We start from the raw sequence: 17,712 nt of genomic DNA, 5'->3' as shown, positions 1-17,712 counted from the left end.
AAGGTTTAATATAAATATCACTTCATCAACAGAACAGAACGGAAAGATGTGTTTTGTCTGTGATACAAACAGTGTCCATACATAGAATATGCCACATATGGACCATTTAAGGTACTTCATTGTATAGAACCTATTAGAGGCAATGATGGTGCAGTCAATTACAGTAAATGGCTACGGGGATTTCTCCACCTAAAGGCATTAGTTATTATTATTATTGTTATTTTAATTTTTTATTATTTATACAGCACACACTACAAACTTAATTGACTCTTGGCATTGTAGAAGCAAGGGCATTTGCAGCATTAGTTCTATATTTTGGGGGAAAGGGAATATATGACATTTTGTCCAGAGACAAAAAAACAAGATGTACTTGTACCTTGGATTTAAAGTTCCACGTAGTTCCACCACACAAGCATGGCATTAGTTGCAATCACACTGTACTTGCTCAAAGGCCTAAGAAGCCCTGTGTAACCAGATAATGGTTTGACCTCTGAATGTTTTAAATGGCGTCCTTCTATCGGAATGAATGCCTTTTTTCTCCATCTTCTTTGCTGCTGGGTTTGTGGTTGCTTTTTGTGCTTGACACATAAGGGTAATTTACACGTTCTTTTCAGATTGCATTTTAAAAAAATATATATTTGATTTGTCCTTTTTTTAAGATGTTATTCACTGATTTAAATCCATTGTTGCTAGTTTGATGCAGTGCATCGTTGAGGCTCTGTCGTGTTTTAACACCCAGTTTTCGACCAACACTTGACCATTGAAAAGTGTTCAAAGAACTGCCTGTGAAAATTCCTGTTAACTGATTACAATTGATTTCACCGGACTTAATTGCTGGGTCATAGGTTTCTAAACATTTATGGATCTGACACGTAAAAATGTTTGTTAATTCCCGGCCCAACCTGACTGTGATTATTGTTGTGCAAATGTGCAAATTTTCTTTTCCTGTGGATAAAATAGTGGTAATTATGTATGTTAATCATTTTTCTAAAAATATAATACAGATTCTTTGCAGTGTGGCTGGCACCAAGAAAAGTGTGTGGTACAATGGATTGGTTTTAGATTTTATTTTTAATTAAGCAGTGGATTTGTAAAAGCATAGGCTTGTGTACAAAAAAATGTATATTGTGCAACTAGCTCCAGTATGAACTTTATGTAACTAACTTGGCAAGAGGAGTCTCCAGCAGGGATGCTTGGTCAGCCCTCTTCGACAATTGCATGGTGTTTACACATACTCAGGACACCTGGAATTATGCGATTCTATTGAATTTTTTTGAAATACATTGATTTACTCCTCTTGCCACATAATTTATCGTATGCTGCATAATTTGCAAATTTCGTCAATAAATGTTAAAAGTTCGAACGGATTAATAATTCCACCAAAAAAGCACACACATGATGATGCACAGTGGAAACCCCTTTGTAAAAGTTAATGGGTCACCTTTCCGTTACTGATTACTGTGTAAAGGTCTTTATGTGGTACACGGTGCGGGGAAATGTTTGAGCTAGACATTATTAATGTACACCAAAATAGTGAAACAGTGCTGCCACTGAATGTGCTGCATACTGCCATATAATTTGCATTTTCTTCTGCATTTTTTGATCAACCATGCCTCATAATTTTCCAGTGCCACATAATTCCTTAAACCCTGCGTATATTCATGACCCTATGCCAAGACTGGGAGTGGGCTTGGAGACACGTAAATACTCTCCCTAAATAACTAATAAGTATAAGATAGAATGTGTGATCTCTGATCAAATAGACAAGATGGGACTTTTGTACATAATGCATACTTACATATTTTAAGAACGAGATACTGCTAAAATATGTGCAATGCGTTCAAAATTCTAATAAATGTGGAAAAGCCTAAAGGGTGCCCTTTATGGCTTGATTAAATGCATTGGGATAAAGTCTATTAAACTGAGCAATTGCTTATCTCAAAATAATATTTAACTCTCCAAGTTATATTTAGAAGATGATTGCATTCATCCCTAGAAAGAAGTTTTGCGCCTTTGTGTTTATGTACTTCCCCAGCTTCCCGTGGGAGGGAAGGGATTCCCTACGCTTTGTTTCTCTTACAATTGATGGTTCAAGCCCTTTCACGGCGTACTTTTGGCGCTAATCGCCCCAGCCTGTGAGGGACGCGCACAGATTTCATGCTCGCTCTTTCTCCCTGAAAGGGAGAGTGTGGGGACTTTCTCTGGGCACGTGAAACACGCTGGCTCCCAGAACTTGATTAGAAACCATGCACGCGGCGGATGACACAAAATAGACCGAGAACTGAGACATTACATATGTCTTTCTTGCGAAGTTGAATGTGCGACGTTCTGCCCTAAGCCGTATGTTACCGCCGTAATTGATGAAAGTAACAAGACGTCTAAAAATGGAACAAAGCGGACGATTTTACTGTGCGCTCCGGGACCCGCGGTTTTGGCCGAGGATAGGGTTCCGCGTGGTGGGTATTGAAAAGGGCGCTTTGTATCTTCATCTCCTCCCGAGAGCATGAACTAATGTCATCTTCACACACGAGAGTAACCGGTGTGCCAACAGGGTGGTGCGACCTCAGCCCCGAGTCACGTTTGTCTTCTTCCGTGGGCACAGCGCGCCGTTTGCCGCGGTGTGTTGATTCCTGCACCTCTTCCAGTAGCTTCGGCTGAGGGATGATGCTGATGCGGGTGTCAGGGGCGCAGGTGTATGCGTTCCTGTCCAACCCCTGCCAGGGCACCCTTCTCGCCCCTGCATTCCGGTGCCCGGGCACAAGACATGAGGAAGGGTGGTCCGTTGTGTTGCTGGATCCCACCGACCTAACAGCCCCTTCTCCATCCACCCCATAGGTCCCGCCCCCTCCTCGGCACGCCCCCTGCGCTCGCACCCTCAGCTGTCAGAGCCTTCCCTGTGCATCTTCTCACGCGTCCTCTTGACAGCTCCGCTTCCTCCGCCCTCTCGCATCAGCGCCCCCTGGAGGCCGCTCTCCGCCTCCGCAGCCGCCTCTGACTTGGGCAAAGTGCGGTGCGCGCTACTTTCGTCCCTCGTCGGACAGGGAGCAGGAAGCACCGGGTGCAGGGAGCGGAGCCGCGACCGGGAGGAGGCAGTGAGAGGAGCTGGGCTGCAGGGAGCAGGGAGTGGAGCATCCCCCGCCGCCGGAGCGCACCGCCGGAGAGCGGCTGCTGGAGACGCCTGTGCTGCGCAGCGCATCCCGAGCGGAGACCCTCGCTGGAGGAGAGAGGGCTCGGGGTCTGCGGGAGGCGCTGCCCGCGCCTGGAGCTTGGAGCGTGGAGCGTGGAGCGGCGGCTGCTGCTGCTGCCGGTAGCCGCCGCTGGAGATGTGCAGGGCGGCCGGAGCGGTGCTGCTGTGGGGCCACGGGGGCAGCTGCCGGTCGGCCCCCGTCTGGATCCTGCTGCTGGCGGTGGGAGGCGCCCTGCGGACACGGGCCAGCCAGGGGAGTCAAGGTAGGAGCATGTGGCTGCGAGGGGGAGGTGAGGGGTGGGTTTGGGCACCCCGCGCAGTGCACTGTGCCCGGGATGCTCAGATCATGCATGCACCCTCCTCCACGCCGGCTCGGGTCCGCTGGCATGCAGGTGCTCGGTGCTTCTGAGGATTCTCTCTGCTCTTCTTGCGGCTGCGTTTGCAACTCGTGCCTGACTGTGATGGGGCAGGTGGAGCAGCGGTGACGCCGTGTCACCTGCCCTGACTCTGGGAAGAGATGGTCCAGTGCAGGTAGCGTGCTCACGCCTGATTCTGGGTTTCCCGTTCCGACTTCCTTCCCATGTGCTCAGTGCACCTCTGAACCGGCTAGAACCCCCTCACTCCCTCAGCTCGGGGTGACATTGGACCAACAGGGCCATTCGAGCCACCGGGGTTTGAGGTGGTTTGTGTTGCGCCAGGCGCCGGGACTCCCTTATCTCCTTCCCACACTCATGTATAGCTGCGCGCCTGGTCTGGATGGGTACCCACTGGACCCAATGCCACCGCGCTCTTACCCACTGGACCCAATGCCGCCGCGCTCAGCCCAGGCCAGGGCCGGGAGCCCTGACAACTGGCACCAGTGGCGACAGCAGGAGACCCTCTGCTACCCAGAATTATGTTCCTGGTCACTTAGCAGTGCAGGCAGATTGCACTGGGATGAACCCTATCCGGATTCCGTAAGGAGGCCGAGAAGACGTGCCCCCTCGGCTGGGAGTTTGCTCCTCGGTGTGAATCAAGAGCGGAGCTGTGTGGTCCGACCTGACCCTCTCCGCCCTCCTCATCTTATGACTCTAGGAATCATCTCCATCTAACAGTTTGGAATGTGCGTAATTGTGCAGCTCGGGGGACGCCACATGAACCGCTGCCTGCCGCTCTCGGGAGCTGGCTGCTGGCCGGGGAAGGAGGGTCGCAGATTCCGTTGTGGCCCCCTCTGATCAGCCGGGGAGGAGCGCTGCTTTGCTGAAGCCTCGGGCTCAGCGCTGCCTCCCTGCATCCAAGTCTCCGCTGCCTGCGCGCTTCCCTCCAAACGCCCTCACTCGTTTGCTCACTTCAGGGGATTCCAACAATCCTCCCAGGGTGACCCTCTCCTCTCGCCATGTCCTCGACCCTCCTTGGACACTTCTTTTGTATACTTTAGAGTGTCGCGTCGCCCTACATGGGACGGGTATGCCGTGACCTGAGTCCGTGCGCACAGTTGTCTCACTGGAACCAAGACGTACCGGCTACGAGCCCTAAGAGTGACCGTGGGCTGCTTGTGTCCGGGTCAGGGAGGCCCTTCCATGGCAGGTCGGTCTGGGCTTATCCCACCAGAACAGGGTCAAGAAGACTGATTTGCATATGACTGGGTCCAAACTGAGGTGGCCTGGTGTGCAGAATACGGAAGGGCTGGGATGGGTCTGGGTGATTATCAATGACTAAGATAAATTCACGCGTTCCATCCATCACTTTTGCGTATACTTGTATCATTCCGGTGCTCTTATATCACAACTTCCTCCCTCTCAACCCCCTGACACCCCCGTCATCAGCTCGGGCTCCAAGCACCCTCACTCGGGTGTCCCTGTCACCCCTTCGCTCCCGGGCTCAGCTGACCCATGCAGAGCCTTCGGCCCAGCTAGGATTCCCAACAATCCCCAGCTGAGTCCTTCACCGTCCTCTCTCCGGCTCTCAACTGTCTCGCGCACCCTTCGCCCCACTGGCTCCGGACATTACGTGCTCGCTGTCGGTGGCTCTCACCCTCGCTTCCCTCCAGGGAGCCCTGGTGCTTAGATGAGATGGGGGCTGGGGTACGTGCCTTGACTCTGCTCGGTTGTTGGGGGCCCGATGCATTGGTGTGTCCGTGCCCGGGTTGTCAGCCCTGCACTCTGTGCGCCCGGGCATGGGGATGGGCACTGCCGGGCTGTGCTCAAGGCCATGGCATGGTTTTAGCGGTCATACATGGTGGAAGATTATTTATCCGATTAACGGTACTATTACCAAAGTACATATATGCCCATGTATTCCAGAGTCTGGGAATAAGGCCTCTAACAATTGAGGCTGTAGAGCCGAAATCGGAAATTTACACATCGACTTGCCCTAGGGAAGTCCCAGGGTAGAGACAGTTAAAAAAGGAAATTTAAAGACGGACGTTCTTCTTTTTTTGGGGGTGTGGGCATGCATGGTACTCCCTTAGATGTGGATGGAGCCTGGCATGTCAGGGCCGGCCGCTCACTAAAGTTGCACCATAATTTCTGGGAAGCGCCAACAAACACTGAATGAAGTGCTATAGATGATACAGGAAAATACATTGAAAGATCAGCATTCGTTTAATCTGGGCTTTCAAGTTGTCATGCCCCCTTGAAGAAAACCGCCCCATGAAACGCACACAAGTGTGCAGCCTTTTGTTGCTGTGATGTTTTCATACCTCATGTTTCAATCTGGTCTAGTGCTTATAGCGCTAAACCCATGTTTTGCTGCCACGGTAAGAAGTGGGGGGCACTTAACTGCTCAGTTTTATAGCTCTTTCTGTAGCGCTACTAAATGCCAGAGAGTTTCAGGGCGCTTTTAAATATTGCGTACAAAGAAGGCATAGGGAGAGTGGAGCGAACATACTGTGTGGATTTACTTCTGTAGGTACAGCGCATGATACATACAATATGAGTAAATGTTTATTAGCGAGACTGCAAACCCCATCACTGTGTGAAAATACTGGACCGTGTATATAGTAAGCGCTGTTTCACTCATTCGTATTAGAACAAAACCGTGATTTGTCTTTTGCTGACCGGATTGCGCAAACCATGTGCACAGTTTGTCTTCCGGTGACAGGGGGTGAGTTCTGACCTTTCTCAACACAGGCCAAGAACTCTTATCGTTCGGAACATGGCCTGTAAATGCCCATCTGTTTCACAACGAGCTTAGACAGTGCTCAGCCTTTTACTCAGCTGTCCCATTTTTGCAGATAAGGTACCCAAGACGCAGGCAACTTGCCCAAGATCACACTGGTCTAGCGGAGAATGAATTGCCATGAATCAGATCTCCAATGCCACACTCAGCACCTGGGACACTTACAATACTGATACAATCTGATGCTGTTCGGTGCCGGCTTTTCTGAGCTATTATTCCGTCCCCTGCTGCCCTAAGACGGCCAGTGCTTGCGTTGTTTGCGCACAGAAGACCCTCGCCGGCTGCCTTCTGCGGATGAGAGATAATAAACAGAGGTGAGCTCCCCCAAGACACTAGAGCTGGTGTGAGGGGCATCTCTGCCTCCCAGAGCAGCCACAGAGCCAGGAATCCCTTATCTGCCCTGCGCACAGGCCCCCGCCGTGCCAATGCTTGGCTGCCAGAGATGCCGGCTCGTGGCTTTGACCTGTCCGTCTTACAGAGAGCAGCCAGGGGCAGCTACGCAGAGCTGCTAATTAGGGGAGCCTCGAATACCACTGGTGACCTTGGGCTGAGCAGCCGCCATGCCTGCGTTTTTATACAGCGCTGCGAAGTCTCTGTTTGTGAAGCACTGTGATAAACAGCTACCTCCCTTATATAGGCAATTCTGCGCATGCTTTGGTCTGTACTTGCTGATAGCAGGGGTCAGTTATTACCTGCTTGAATTGTACTCATTTAATCGACCCTAGAAGGATGAAAGATTGAGTAGATTATCTAGGACTCTGACCTGTGACCTTTTGTTTACGCATAGATCTCACCAAGAGATGCTTTATTCCGCTGAGCTATCTCACTGATTCCCCTACACGTGCTCTCCGTGTGCAGCTTCTCTTGCACCATCGTGTCCCAACCTTCCTCTATATATGTTCAATCCGAAGTCATGTCTTGTGCACAAAGCCAAATTATGCTGCTTGCTTGCAAGCATAGCTGCGCCGAAGGCCACGGCAGTGGAGTTGTGAGGCCCTGGCCTTGCCTGCTAATCTCATAACCGCCATTTTGAAGACACGGTTACTGTGGTGTGAGTGTATGACGTTCATAGTAGGACACCATGATATGACTGGGTTTTAGTCCCTAAGGGACAGGATGCCAAGTGTGGAACGGTTCCACTTTACACAAATGTAACAAAGCACAATACTACAAAATACAAGAAAAGCACGAGCCACGTGTGACATATTCCAACATGTTTCCTCTCCAGACCAGCACGGTGACCTCTGCTCTGAGAACACGTGAAAGGATGCTGGTGACCAGGGGGCGCAGTGACTTTCTAGGCTTTTTATGGATGCCATGCTGTTAAGGGTTAATTAATTCCACTAATATGTTTTCATTAGATGAGACTGTTCTGTACATGGACACAATACACCAGTAATTTTTCATGAACATGGCCTGCGTTTTTTTTTCTAACTGAGGGATTAAAACCTCTTTTTCTCCCCTGCACTACAAGAGACAGATTTAATGTTTACTAATTTGATAACACCTAGTATTCCCATATTTTATTGCAGTGATACACGTTGTGTACCCACAATTGTAATAATAAACGTTAAGGAGTCTGGCCCTTTCCAGTAATGAACGTATTCACACAATGCACCCACATTGTCATCTGGTAACCACGCTCCCCATGCCCCATGCCCCTGACCGACACACAGCAGCAGTGTGTGAGGCTAGGGCGGCCGGCCTCCCGCGTGAGCACTGTGCACGCGCTTGTGGTGGAAGCGCGCGCGCTCGTGGTGGTGGTCTGGGGTTATCTATTAAAATGCGAGCTGCTGATAAACCATGATACTTCTAAAACGTTAATTTACTTTCTAGTTTCTTTTCAGTGTTGACAACACTCTTTCCAAGATTAGCGTGGTGTGGTCACGCTTGCACATTAAAGTCTGATTTGTTGTGCGTGTACATGAACGGTTTATGGCAATATACATATTTTCTTGTAATAAGGTAATACGCTGTTCGGCGTGTGTTGGAATAGTGTGCAGTGCAGGCGCCCAACTGTCAATACGGAGGTCACACGCACGCGCAAACATCACGGGGCATTCAACTCCCGAGTTAAGTTTAAAACTCTGCAATGGGGTGGCGCAAATCTGCAGCACAGATAGCTCAGATTCTCCTGTGGAAGACGCAGACGTCTTAGTTCCCCACTTTCGCAGTCTCGCAGACATGTTGGATTCTTTTCAATTCTGTTTTTTAGACATTTGGAATTGTAGAAAGTACTCACTTGGCAAGCTGAAGTTTCAGCCAAGCAGTAGGGATGGCTGGGGCCTCCTGCCACAGCAGTAGAACTGCACATGCAAGTATTATCACACTCTGGCAATACTGCAGGCACTGACTGAGATATTCATTCGTTTTAATACTAGGCAAGCTGGGGTCCCTGCAGGAGGTCGCCAAAATCACACAGTCACAGTACACGTCAGCAAAGACCACTGGATGTATGTGGTATGGGGGGACCAAGCTATGTAGGAAGGTTGACCAAGTTATTACAGCAAGAACCAGCAAATGATGCGGGAGGATTATTTTACCATTTTGTCATTATAATACACAATCACACTATCTGGGAAAAGTATCAGCTCATTAATACCAGATTGACACTTGAATACAGGAGTTTGCAATGGAAAGGTGACTAAGTAACCTTTTTAGCGGACCTACCACCCCCTGCCCACATCCCACGTGGCATTTTTTTAAAAACTTTTCTTGAATGTGAGTTAGAAATATTTTGGTTGAAATCCGCAATTATGTGGCAAGCAATGGATTATGTGATAGGTGTGATGAATTCATAAGTATGTGAAAAATGCTGTTGCCTCAGAATATTATACGTCTAGTGGCTTTGATTACGACTGAATTCAGCAAGTACTTCTGTGCTGTTGATGTACACACTTCCAAAGTGGACCTCTGTAAAGGTGCCAATACCCTGGCACCAGGAAGCTGAAAGGCTGATAAAACAAGAGGATTAGGAAATTGTAACTGAACGTAGACATGCAGGAGTGGGGCAGATATCTATCCTCCGTGTTGCAATCATCTTGCTTGCTAAAAAGTGAGGGTTGTGGGTATTAAAAGTAAATAAAGCAAGTATTGTTTGTGATATTTTTCACTCGGTTTGCATTGGCCCGTGAAACCTAAATAGGATTTTTGACAATCATTTGAGCTGTTTTCTTTCCTCCTCGGCCTGTAACCATTTTTAAATGGTATTGCATATATTCGCATATTGTTGTGTAAATTTGGACTTTTTCTACTATCCAGTAATTTTAACTGGGCTTTTGCACAGAATGTCACCGCTGAAGCTAATTGGATTTACTTCACTTTTTGTTCTGAAAGTTTAGCCCAGCGGGCTACGGGGTCAGTGTACTTTTTTTCTAAACCACTTCCACCACGAAAACAGAGCCCGGTCTCCGAAATGTACACACAGCTACAACATAAACAGAAATCAATCATCGTTTTGTCTGAAATATGGAAACAATTAGTGCGGACATGGCAGCCTGTTGACACGAGCTGTGCAAAAGAGTGGCCACACGCAAGTAAGGAGGAAAAAAGTGTTTTGACGTGTTTTATTTTTTTAAGATGCCCGACAGCACAGCAGTGCTGAAAGAAAAAAAGCGTGCAGTCTTAAGTAAAGAGTGAACCCTGTACGGATGTGTGCAATGTGGCTATTAATCAACCGTAGACAGTGTGAAAAAAGTTCAGTGGGGATGTAAATCACAAACATATAGCCAGTTTCTCGCAGACTCCTCTCAGGTCAGTTTTCCTCCAAAGAGACCACGGATGTTTACAGTAAGGGTAAAATGAATGTGAATATATTAGATGGTGGAGTTGGGGGACACAGCTTAAACGCGATTGGCCAGTTTCTAAGAGCCGCAGCAAAGGAAATTGAACAGGGACAGTGGGAAATAAAGTATTTACCCAGGAGGACGCAGTGCGGTACAGCGTGAAAGCCAGGGTTAGCTTCTACGTCACCTGGCCCCCATAAACGGCATTTAGCTACTAGCCAACACCACTTCAAGTGAGTCCGGAACTGGCTGGAAAGGAACACTTGATCTGAGGCCATCGCCCCAGCATATTATCGAGACGTCCTTTGTGAGAAGTGTCTGAAGGATGAAAGGGCACAGGCGCAGAATACACCAGCGCGGGAACAGGTCTAAGGAGGCCCTGCCCACAGGTGCTCAAAGCACGAGCCACACACGATACTGATTAACCACCTGGAAATGATCGCGCGCGCGGCGGCTGCAGGGCCCGTGACCCCGGACGTTACGTCTGACCCCAGCGCGTGCACGCAGCTGGGTTAGAATTGATTGCTATTTATTGCAGATTTAATGTGATGGATATCCGTTGTCGCATGCTGGAGGTGTGGGTGTGTGCGTGTGTGTGGGAAGAAGTAGTCTCTCAGAAGCTGATTTGCAGAGGCAAAGAAAGAGAAACGCGGCGTCTCACGAAGAGAATCTGGCAAAATGATGGCCACTCTGTGAAAGACGTGGCTACTTCGAGCAGTCAGCCCTCAGAACACGGGGCACGCACGTCGCATTGCTACCCCTACCTCTTGTGAGGATTTTTTTTGTTTATTTAATTATTCAATTATTCAGAGTTAATATAGTTGAACCTGGCCCAAGACATTACAGCCCTTAACAGGAGAACCAGCTTTCATTACACGTTTTTAGGTACTGGGAGATTGAGTGATTTACCAAGAATTACAGGCTGATCAGCGCCTGAAATGGAAAAAATAGAAGTGCGGGTACTCTGTATCGGAGCTCCTGCCTGTTTATGAGAAGTGCTGGTACTCTCCAATTAAAAGTATGAGGTTTCCCTTTAGAAGTGTAGGTACTCTCCTCAAAATAAAAAAGTGCTGGTACTCAGTACCGGCCCATTTTAAGCACTGCATGCTGTTGAGAGGAGGCTGGGAGTGGAACCTGGTTCTCCAGTTCCAAAGTCTGTCTCATAGACAATGGTTATGCTGTACAGTGCTCTTAAAACCACTATTTTTGTGGAAGGTATTTCGAGGTGTCACACAAGAACCCTGCCTGAAAATGTGGTCCTTTAAATACCCTATGTTCTCAACTCTCTTTCCAGCAGTGACATCATGGAGGGGACAATCGCCTTGGAGGTGCCTCCCTTTGGCACTAGTGTAGGAATAGAATTCCTCTTGTGGCAGTAGAGCACCACTAACTGATGTCCCCTCTATTATCACACAGTGGGTGTAGTGACAAGCTACCCTGGGTGCCTTGAGACCCTCACAAGTGAATACTTGCGCTTTACCAACCCTGATTGATTGATTGTTTACACAGAGGACGGTCAAGGGTACTTTGGACTCTTTTTCACTTTTAAAGCACACCAAAAGAGATCTATAGACTTTAACGGTGCCACCAGTCATGCAAATCTCTCTCACTTCCATAAAAATGCTCCTTTTCATGGACTTTGAAGGGAGCACCCACCACCAGCCTCTATCTAACTTGACATTCATGGGAAATCACTGGTGAAAAAGTGCAAGTACGTTCAAAGATTAGCAAGGCCCTTTTGACATGTCCACCTGGATGGTCATTTCAGTAAAGCATCACCCCGGCTATGAGCAAGCAAGTAGTTGGGTTTGTCTAACAGGAACGTTTCTTGCTGTTGGTTACTAAAGCCTGGGTATAGAAAAGGCAGCAGATCTTACAGTGGTCTAGCTCAATGTGAACCAGTATTGTTTCTGGCTGCTTGTGCCATGTTCACGAAAATTGCATCTTGGTGTAAATGGTAAAAAAAGGGTAGCTAGCAGAAACCTTAACAGTATAAATGAGTTTTGAGAGCTCCCTTGAAGGGGAAAAATCAGTGATTAGTCGTAAGTGTACAACCTGATTATTCTACAACTTGGGCCATGTGAAACAAAGGCAGACAGTGAAGTAAAAATACAGTAGTAAGCTCAATTTTTGTAAAAATGTTACTGGTTGGAAGAACCCATTTCACATCCTTTGTACACCCACAGAAGGTTTAATTTGCTTGGCTAACTGTGAGACTACTTCAAATGTTCGAGGGCAGAGTATATTTCCCATTCACCGGGAAAGTTGGTGCTACTTGTGTGGAGGCATTTTATTGTGAATAAATAGGCTTGGAGATTCCCAAAGACGTCCACAAGATGCGCTTGAAAATAACATGGTACACTAAAAGTTAAAGCTCAAAATCAGCCATTTCTGCCTCTGCTTGAGGGGGAGGGAGAGGGTGTAAGGAAACTGACTAAGTTGAAGAAGTTAGACTGGCATAGCAAGATTGGCACAGGCAGTAGTGTGGCATGAAACCAACCTTCTGACCCCTCCTTATAACACTGTATGAGAACTATGTCATCTCTGCCTATAGTGTACCTCTACTGAAAATAGTATACTTTGTGTGGGGATATGTCAGTCAGTCAGTAGAATCTTTATTTCAGCACATAGCCATAAAAGGATAAATAAAATCATAATACATTACAATAAATAAAAACAAGACAACTTACAAAACATGCTAGTTCATCAATTCGTCCATCCTATATTAACCAAGCACTGATGTAAGGCCATTCTTGTGAACGCTCACTGTACACGTTTCGGTAAGGTGGTTTAAAAAAAATCTTTTGATTAAAACACGTTTTTATTTTCGAATTATGAAGCAAAGCCTTGGAAACTATGCTCAGAGCAAAAGCACAAACACTTTTTTCCTGCCCAGGCAAGGGTGTGTGGTTATACAAAGTTATGAGAACTGATGTAGGGAGCATTGCACACTAAATTGCTAGCAGTAGCCTTTAGGTAAACCTGGCAGAAACATTAACCCAGACAGCAACAGCATAAAACCAGAAATACTGGTGCGCATAGATGAGTCTGGAGTTACTTGCTGTAGGCTAGAAGATTGATTTCAATGGAAACATAAGATGGAAGGGGCTATACAATGATGCGCCCAGGAGAGCGAGACCGGATCCCTGTGTATGAGAGCATTTAGCATGCAAGGGTTGTGATTGGTCGGAAGAGGAACAGTGCCACAGAGACATTCAAGATCACTGCCACACACACATTCGAATGTCAGAGCATGTAAAGGCTTCTCAGGGAGGGTGTGGAATTGAGTGAGGCCTTCTGTGTCTGTTGAGAACACACTCTGTGTACTATGTCGCAGTGAACAGACTATCTCCAGATAAGGTAACCAGTAAGAAATGAGAAAGTTACCATTTGAAATCATTTGTCTGACATTTTGGTATTTGTTGGCATTATAGAACTGGCTACTAATTTGAGATTAATGCTCTAGAACTGTTTGATATAGAAGTGGCTAGTGTTTTGCCGCAGATTTGCATTATTTAATTGGTTTGTAATTTGGAATAGGGAGGTATGTTGGAAAATGAGGGTATTTGGCAACTGGTGTTGTGTTTTGGATCATTATGCTACTTTCGAACTGGCTGGCATTTGGAGATGGAGTTTGAAATTGTGAAATAGTCCCCCACTTGGCCACACCCTGTAGGATAAAGGTCAGTGCTTGTCCACCCAAACTTTAATACCAGTGGTCCAGAATGGAATGCAATCCTAATTAAGGATGATGCCGCTAAGGAAGACTATTGGGATCTTATTATTAATCCGTATGATCGGAAGCTCAACCACCAGTTCAGAACAGGCACGCTGCCATTAAGATGCTTCACAAGTAAATGGAACCCTACCAGGTGTGATAAGTGTATATTTTGTCAGGACCATATTGAGAACATAGATCACTTTCTATTCGTCTGTCCTGCGTACCACCTGCCTAGGTTAAAATGGCTTAAGCCAGTATGAACGTCTTTGAACACTAGGTCGGCATTGGTTGCGAGCAGAATCCTAAAATCAGACACCGCTGCCCTTATCGTGATCGGCATGACTAAGTTTCTGAGTTGGGCATGGGCCATTCGTAATAAAAAAGGGGTGGGGGTAAAGTAGTACAAAAAGATTAGTTGGGCCCCACTACATATGAGTCTGAGCTATGATCTGTTTTGTTACTTAAGGCAGATAATTTCTTCCCTTTTTAAATACCTGTTATTGAAACTATGTCTGCACAAAGGTTTTAAACTATTTAAATCACATTTTAAGATGCTGTTTTATTATGTATATATACTCATCTAATAATATATGATGATATTTGGAGTAAGAATTTTGTGTAACATTTCCTAATTACATGATGTATTTTAAGTACTAGTTTTACATTTTGTCGAACTTGTCTTTATGATGAATAATCGAAATAAAGACTTTATTGAATTGAATTGAATTGCAATCATAATTATGTAAAATAAAATGTTATTGTGAAATTGAAAGGTGTAAAACTATAATTGATATTCACAATCTCATTATGTTCAGTATTCTGTTGATATTTATTGATGACTCTTTTCCATCTCCTAATCTTGTTTAATGGTCAGGATACCCAAGACATAGGTTAGTGCCGAGACACACTCACCAGGGAGCTTTTCGTGTCATATAAATCTCATTCATTAATTTCCACCATGGCTCGCATTATAAAAATACCTGTACATACATATCATATGTTCTGGTATGATTACACTGCAGTAGGCCCAGTTTTTTTTATTTCTCACGGGATGTGTGTCTCCAAGTTGGGCTCTCTTTTGGCATCAATGCAATCGCTCCTAGCCAGGGCATGGCTGGATAACACTATGCACAGCATGCAGGTGAACTTGACAGTATTTTAACCCTCCGATGTCCTGTGTACATTTTGTCACCTTACCTCTTTGGTATATTTGGGATTTAATCGTAGTTGCTGTGAGGGGTTCTTTGGTGTAAAGCACGTGGCGAGTCACATGACAAAAAGACCGAAGGGATGTAAGTGGCATTTAGACACTCTTCCCAGGAATCTCTATGTCAAGTTTGGATGTTGGGCCTTAGAACTGATGCAGATCTATTAAGAGCTCTTTAGACCTTTTAGGTCTGGCCCTGAGAGAGATTTAACTGTTTCACCAGTATCATGATGTTACAAAAAATCGAAATTATTACAAATATACATAGAGTGGCTTGGGGTCAGCCCTTTTCACCCACTGTTGGTTTTCCCCTGTCCACCATAGCATACAGCACCGGGAATTGAATCAGCCCATTTCAGGGCTGGCTCTCTCGCTATGAGAGTGATGCGTTTTGTCTGATCACATGTAAACATCTTCCTAAAAGGGCATACACGTCAGGCCCATGCATGGTGGCCAAAACTTTACTTTGCCAATGCATTATTTCTTTCTGCTTTACAGCCCTCACTATTTTTCATTTATTGTAGTGTTCCGTGTGTGTTTAATCCATGCCTTTAGGTTATAGAAATTCAAAGTCAATAGTTCCTTTTTGTTTGCACCACCAAAAAACACATTTTCCTGTAATGTACATTAAAACAATAAAGTGTTTCCAAACATGTTCTAATTCCTGAATACAAGCAACCACTTACTTGTTGTAATAAAACTATATTCAACAAGTTGCTGTTGTAATTTAATTGATTTATTACAAGTACATGGTCACCAGGTATAGTGGTGACTTTTTTGTTTCTTCTTTTTAGTTTTATGCAACGTGTTTGCAATAAAAAATTAGCAATCGCATCAGTTTGACAAGGCCTTACATGTTGGTTTTGCAAATGCTAGTTTACTTTTGATGGTTTTTTCCTCAGCTTTAGCTTTTAAGAAAATTTTTTTTCTTTTATAGATGCATAATGAGAACTTTCTGGTGATTTGTTCCATGTTTCTCTCCCACATTGATCTATTTTTTTACTTCCCTTATTGCAGTTAATTGTATTCATTTTCAATAGCTTTTCACATAGGCCCTCCGTACACTTCACAGTTTTTCCCTGGCATTTGTTTTGAATTGCAGTGTTTACTTCAGTAAATTATCTTCCCACGGTGAATGTGTTCAGTGTGTTTGCCATCCGTTCCTTCACAAACATCACCTGTTCAGCGTGCTAACAAGTTCAAATACTTGGGGCTGTCCCGATGGTTTTCACAAGAGGCACTGCACATCTGCAAAACTCCCCTTTCGGAATTCTACTTTATTTTCTGTTTATTTTTCTACATATTGGAACTGAATAACTCAGTTAGGGCGCCAGTTTGCATGCTTGTAGAAAGTAAAGTCACAAAGAATATACAGAATATATGCAAACAAAAACGTCCTGTTTGTTCCAGAAATTCCAGGTGCACATTAACAACTAGTTACCCGTGATCATGCTACCAAAAGATCACATGTGAAGCCAGTTGTCACAAAAGGTATTAGAGGTTCTCACAACATGAATAATGTTTTTCCCACTGTGCTCCACATTTTGCCAGTGGTGCTGGAACAATTTGTCAGAGTAGGGGGCTCTGCAATCAATGTTACATCTCTGAAGTCGTAGGGTTTCATAGGGATTGTGAAAAATCCACGTGTCACATAAAGAACAAGTGTAGCCAATGAGCCACGCCCTTTCGACAGGAGAGTGGTAAGGGTGTGTGTAGTATCTTCCTGTTGTGGTTATAATGTTCCCTGTTACCTGGTTCCTAGCTGCTCAGCCAGTGTGAATGTTGGTGTGAAGGACATGATTGGAATGCTTGGGTGTTTGGTGTGAGTGTGGACAGTTGGAAGATGGTCTGAACAGCAGGCAGGCTGCTCCTGGTAAGGCTGCTACCATTGATATTATGGAATTAATAAATAACTTACAAAGACACTACTTGTCTACTTCTACTTCATCCCCTCCACGCATGGAATTTCAGCATTACATTTTGGCGACGAGGATGGGATGGTAAGTATCTTCATTGCTCATTTACCTTCTGAACTTTAGTATTGTTATTTTCGAGAAGCAGCAGCATCCCCTTCCTCCACTTCCAGCTACTCAGACTATTTTTGTCAGCAGTATACCAGAGATTCAGAGAAAATGTCCAGAGATTAGAGATAGGAAGAGAGCTTGACACAGGGTAAACATAGTTTGGAAACCAAACCCTGGACATTTCACAAACATAGAATTTGGCTGACAATTTTGCATTATTGAGGGTTTGGGAATGACTTAATTGACAGCGCTCACCAGCATAAAAATGCAGACTCTGAGGCACTAAGGGGTAATTAAGTGAAATATTTTTACAGTGTCATCTTTGTTATGCAAACTCCTTTCTGCTAAGGGTTAAAATTGCCTCCCTTTTTGTTCAGTCGACCCTTCAAAAGCAGGGACATGTGCTAAATTTACTGACATTTTCTGTGACATACAGTTAAAATCTGAGGCGCGAGAGCCTGATTTAAAGTTTGGCAGATGGAGGATTCTCTGATGTGATGGCGTAGAACATTATCTCTGCCATCCCGAGGGACCTCCCCCGCCAAATTTAGAGTTGTCTGCTGGATTTGCTGACAACGGAGGCGTTTCCTGTTAATGTAGGAAAAGTTTGACGAGCCGTGCAACCAGCC

The 17,712-nt window shown here is 45.6% G+C and overlaps 1 protein-coding gene across 1 annotated transcript in view; it reads left to right on the top strand.

Annotated features, from left to right (window-relative positions):
- Nucleotides 1-2,984: 2,984 nt before the first annotated feature.
- LOC147659216 (ephrin type-A receptor 5-like) overlaps nucleotides 2,985-17,712 on the top strand; it is a gene marked incomplete at its 3' end in the record, with an annotated part of 413,244 nt that continues 398,516 nt past the window's right edge. The window contains exon 1 of the mRNA XM_086951882.1: nucleotides 2,985-3,450. Coding sequence (XP_086808008.1) covers nucleotides 3,324-3,450 — 127 coding nt within the window. The remainder of the gene's footprint in view (nucleotides 3,451-17,712) is intronic.

Source organism: Lissotriton vulgaris, unplaced genomic scaffold (assembly GCF_964263255.1).
Source record: "Lissotriton vulgaris unplaced genomic scaffold, aLisVul1.2 SCAFFOLD_612, whole genome shotgun sequence".
Taxonomy (NCBI): Eukaryota; Metazoa; Chordata; class Amphibia; order Caudata; family Salamandridae; genus Lissotriton; species Lissotriton vulgaris.
The sequence above is the reverse complement of the archived record's forward strand: the minus strand, read 5'-3'. Positions and strand labels throughout refer to the sequence as shown.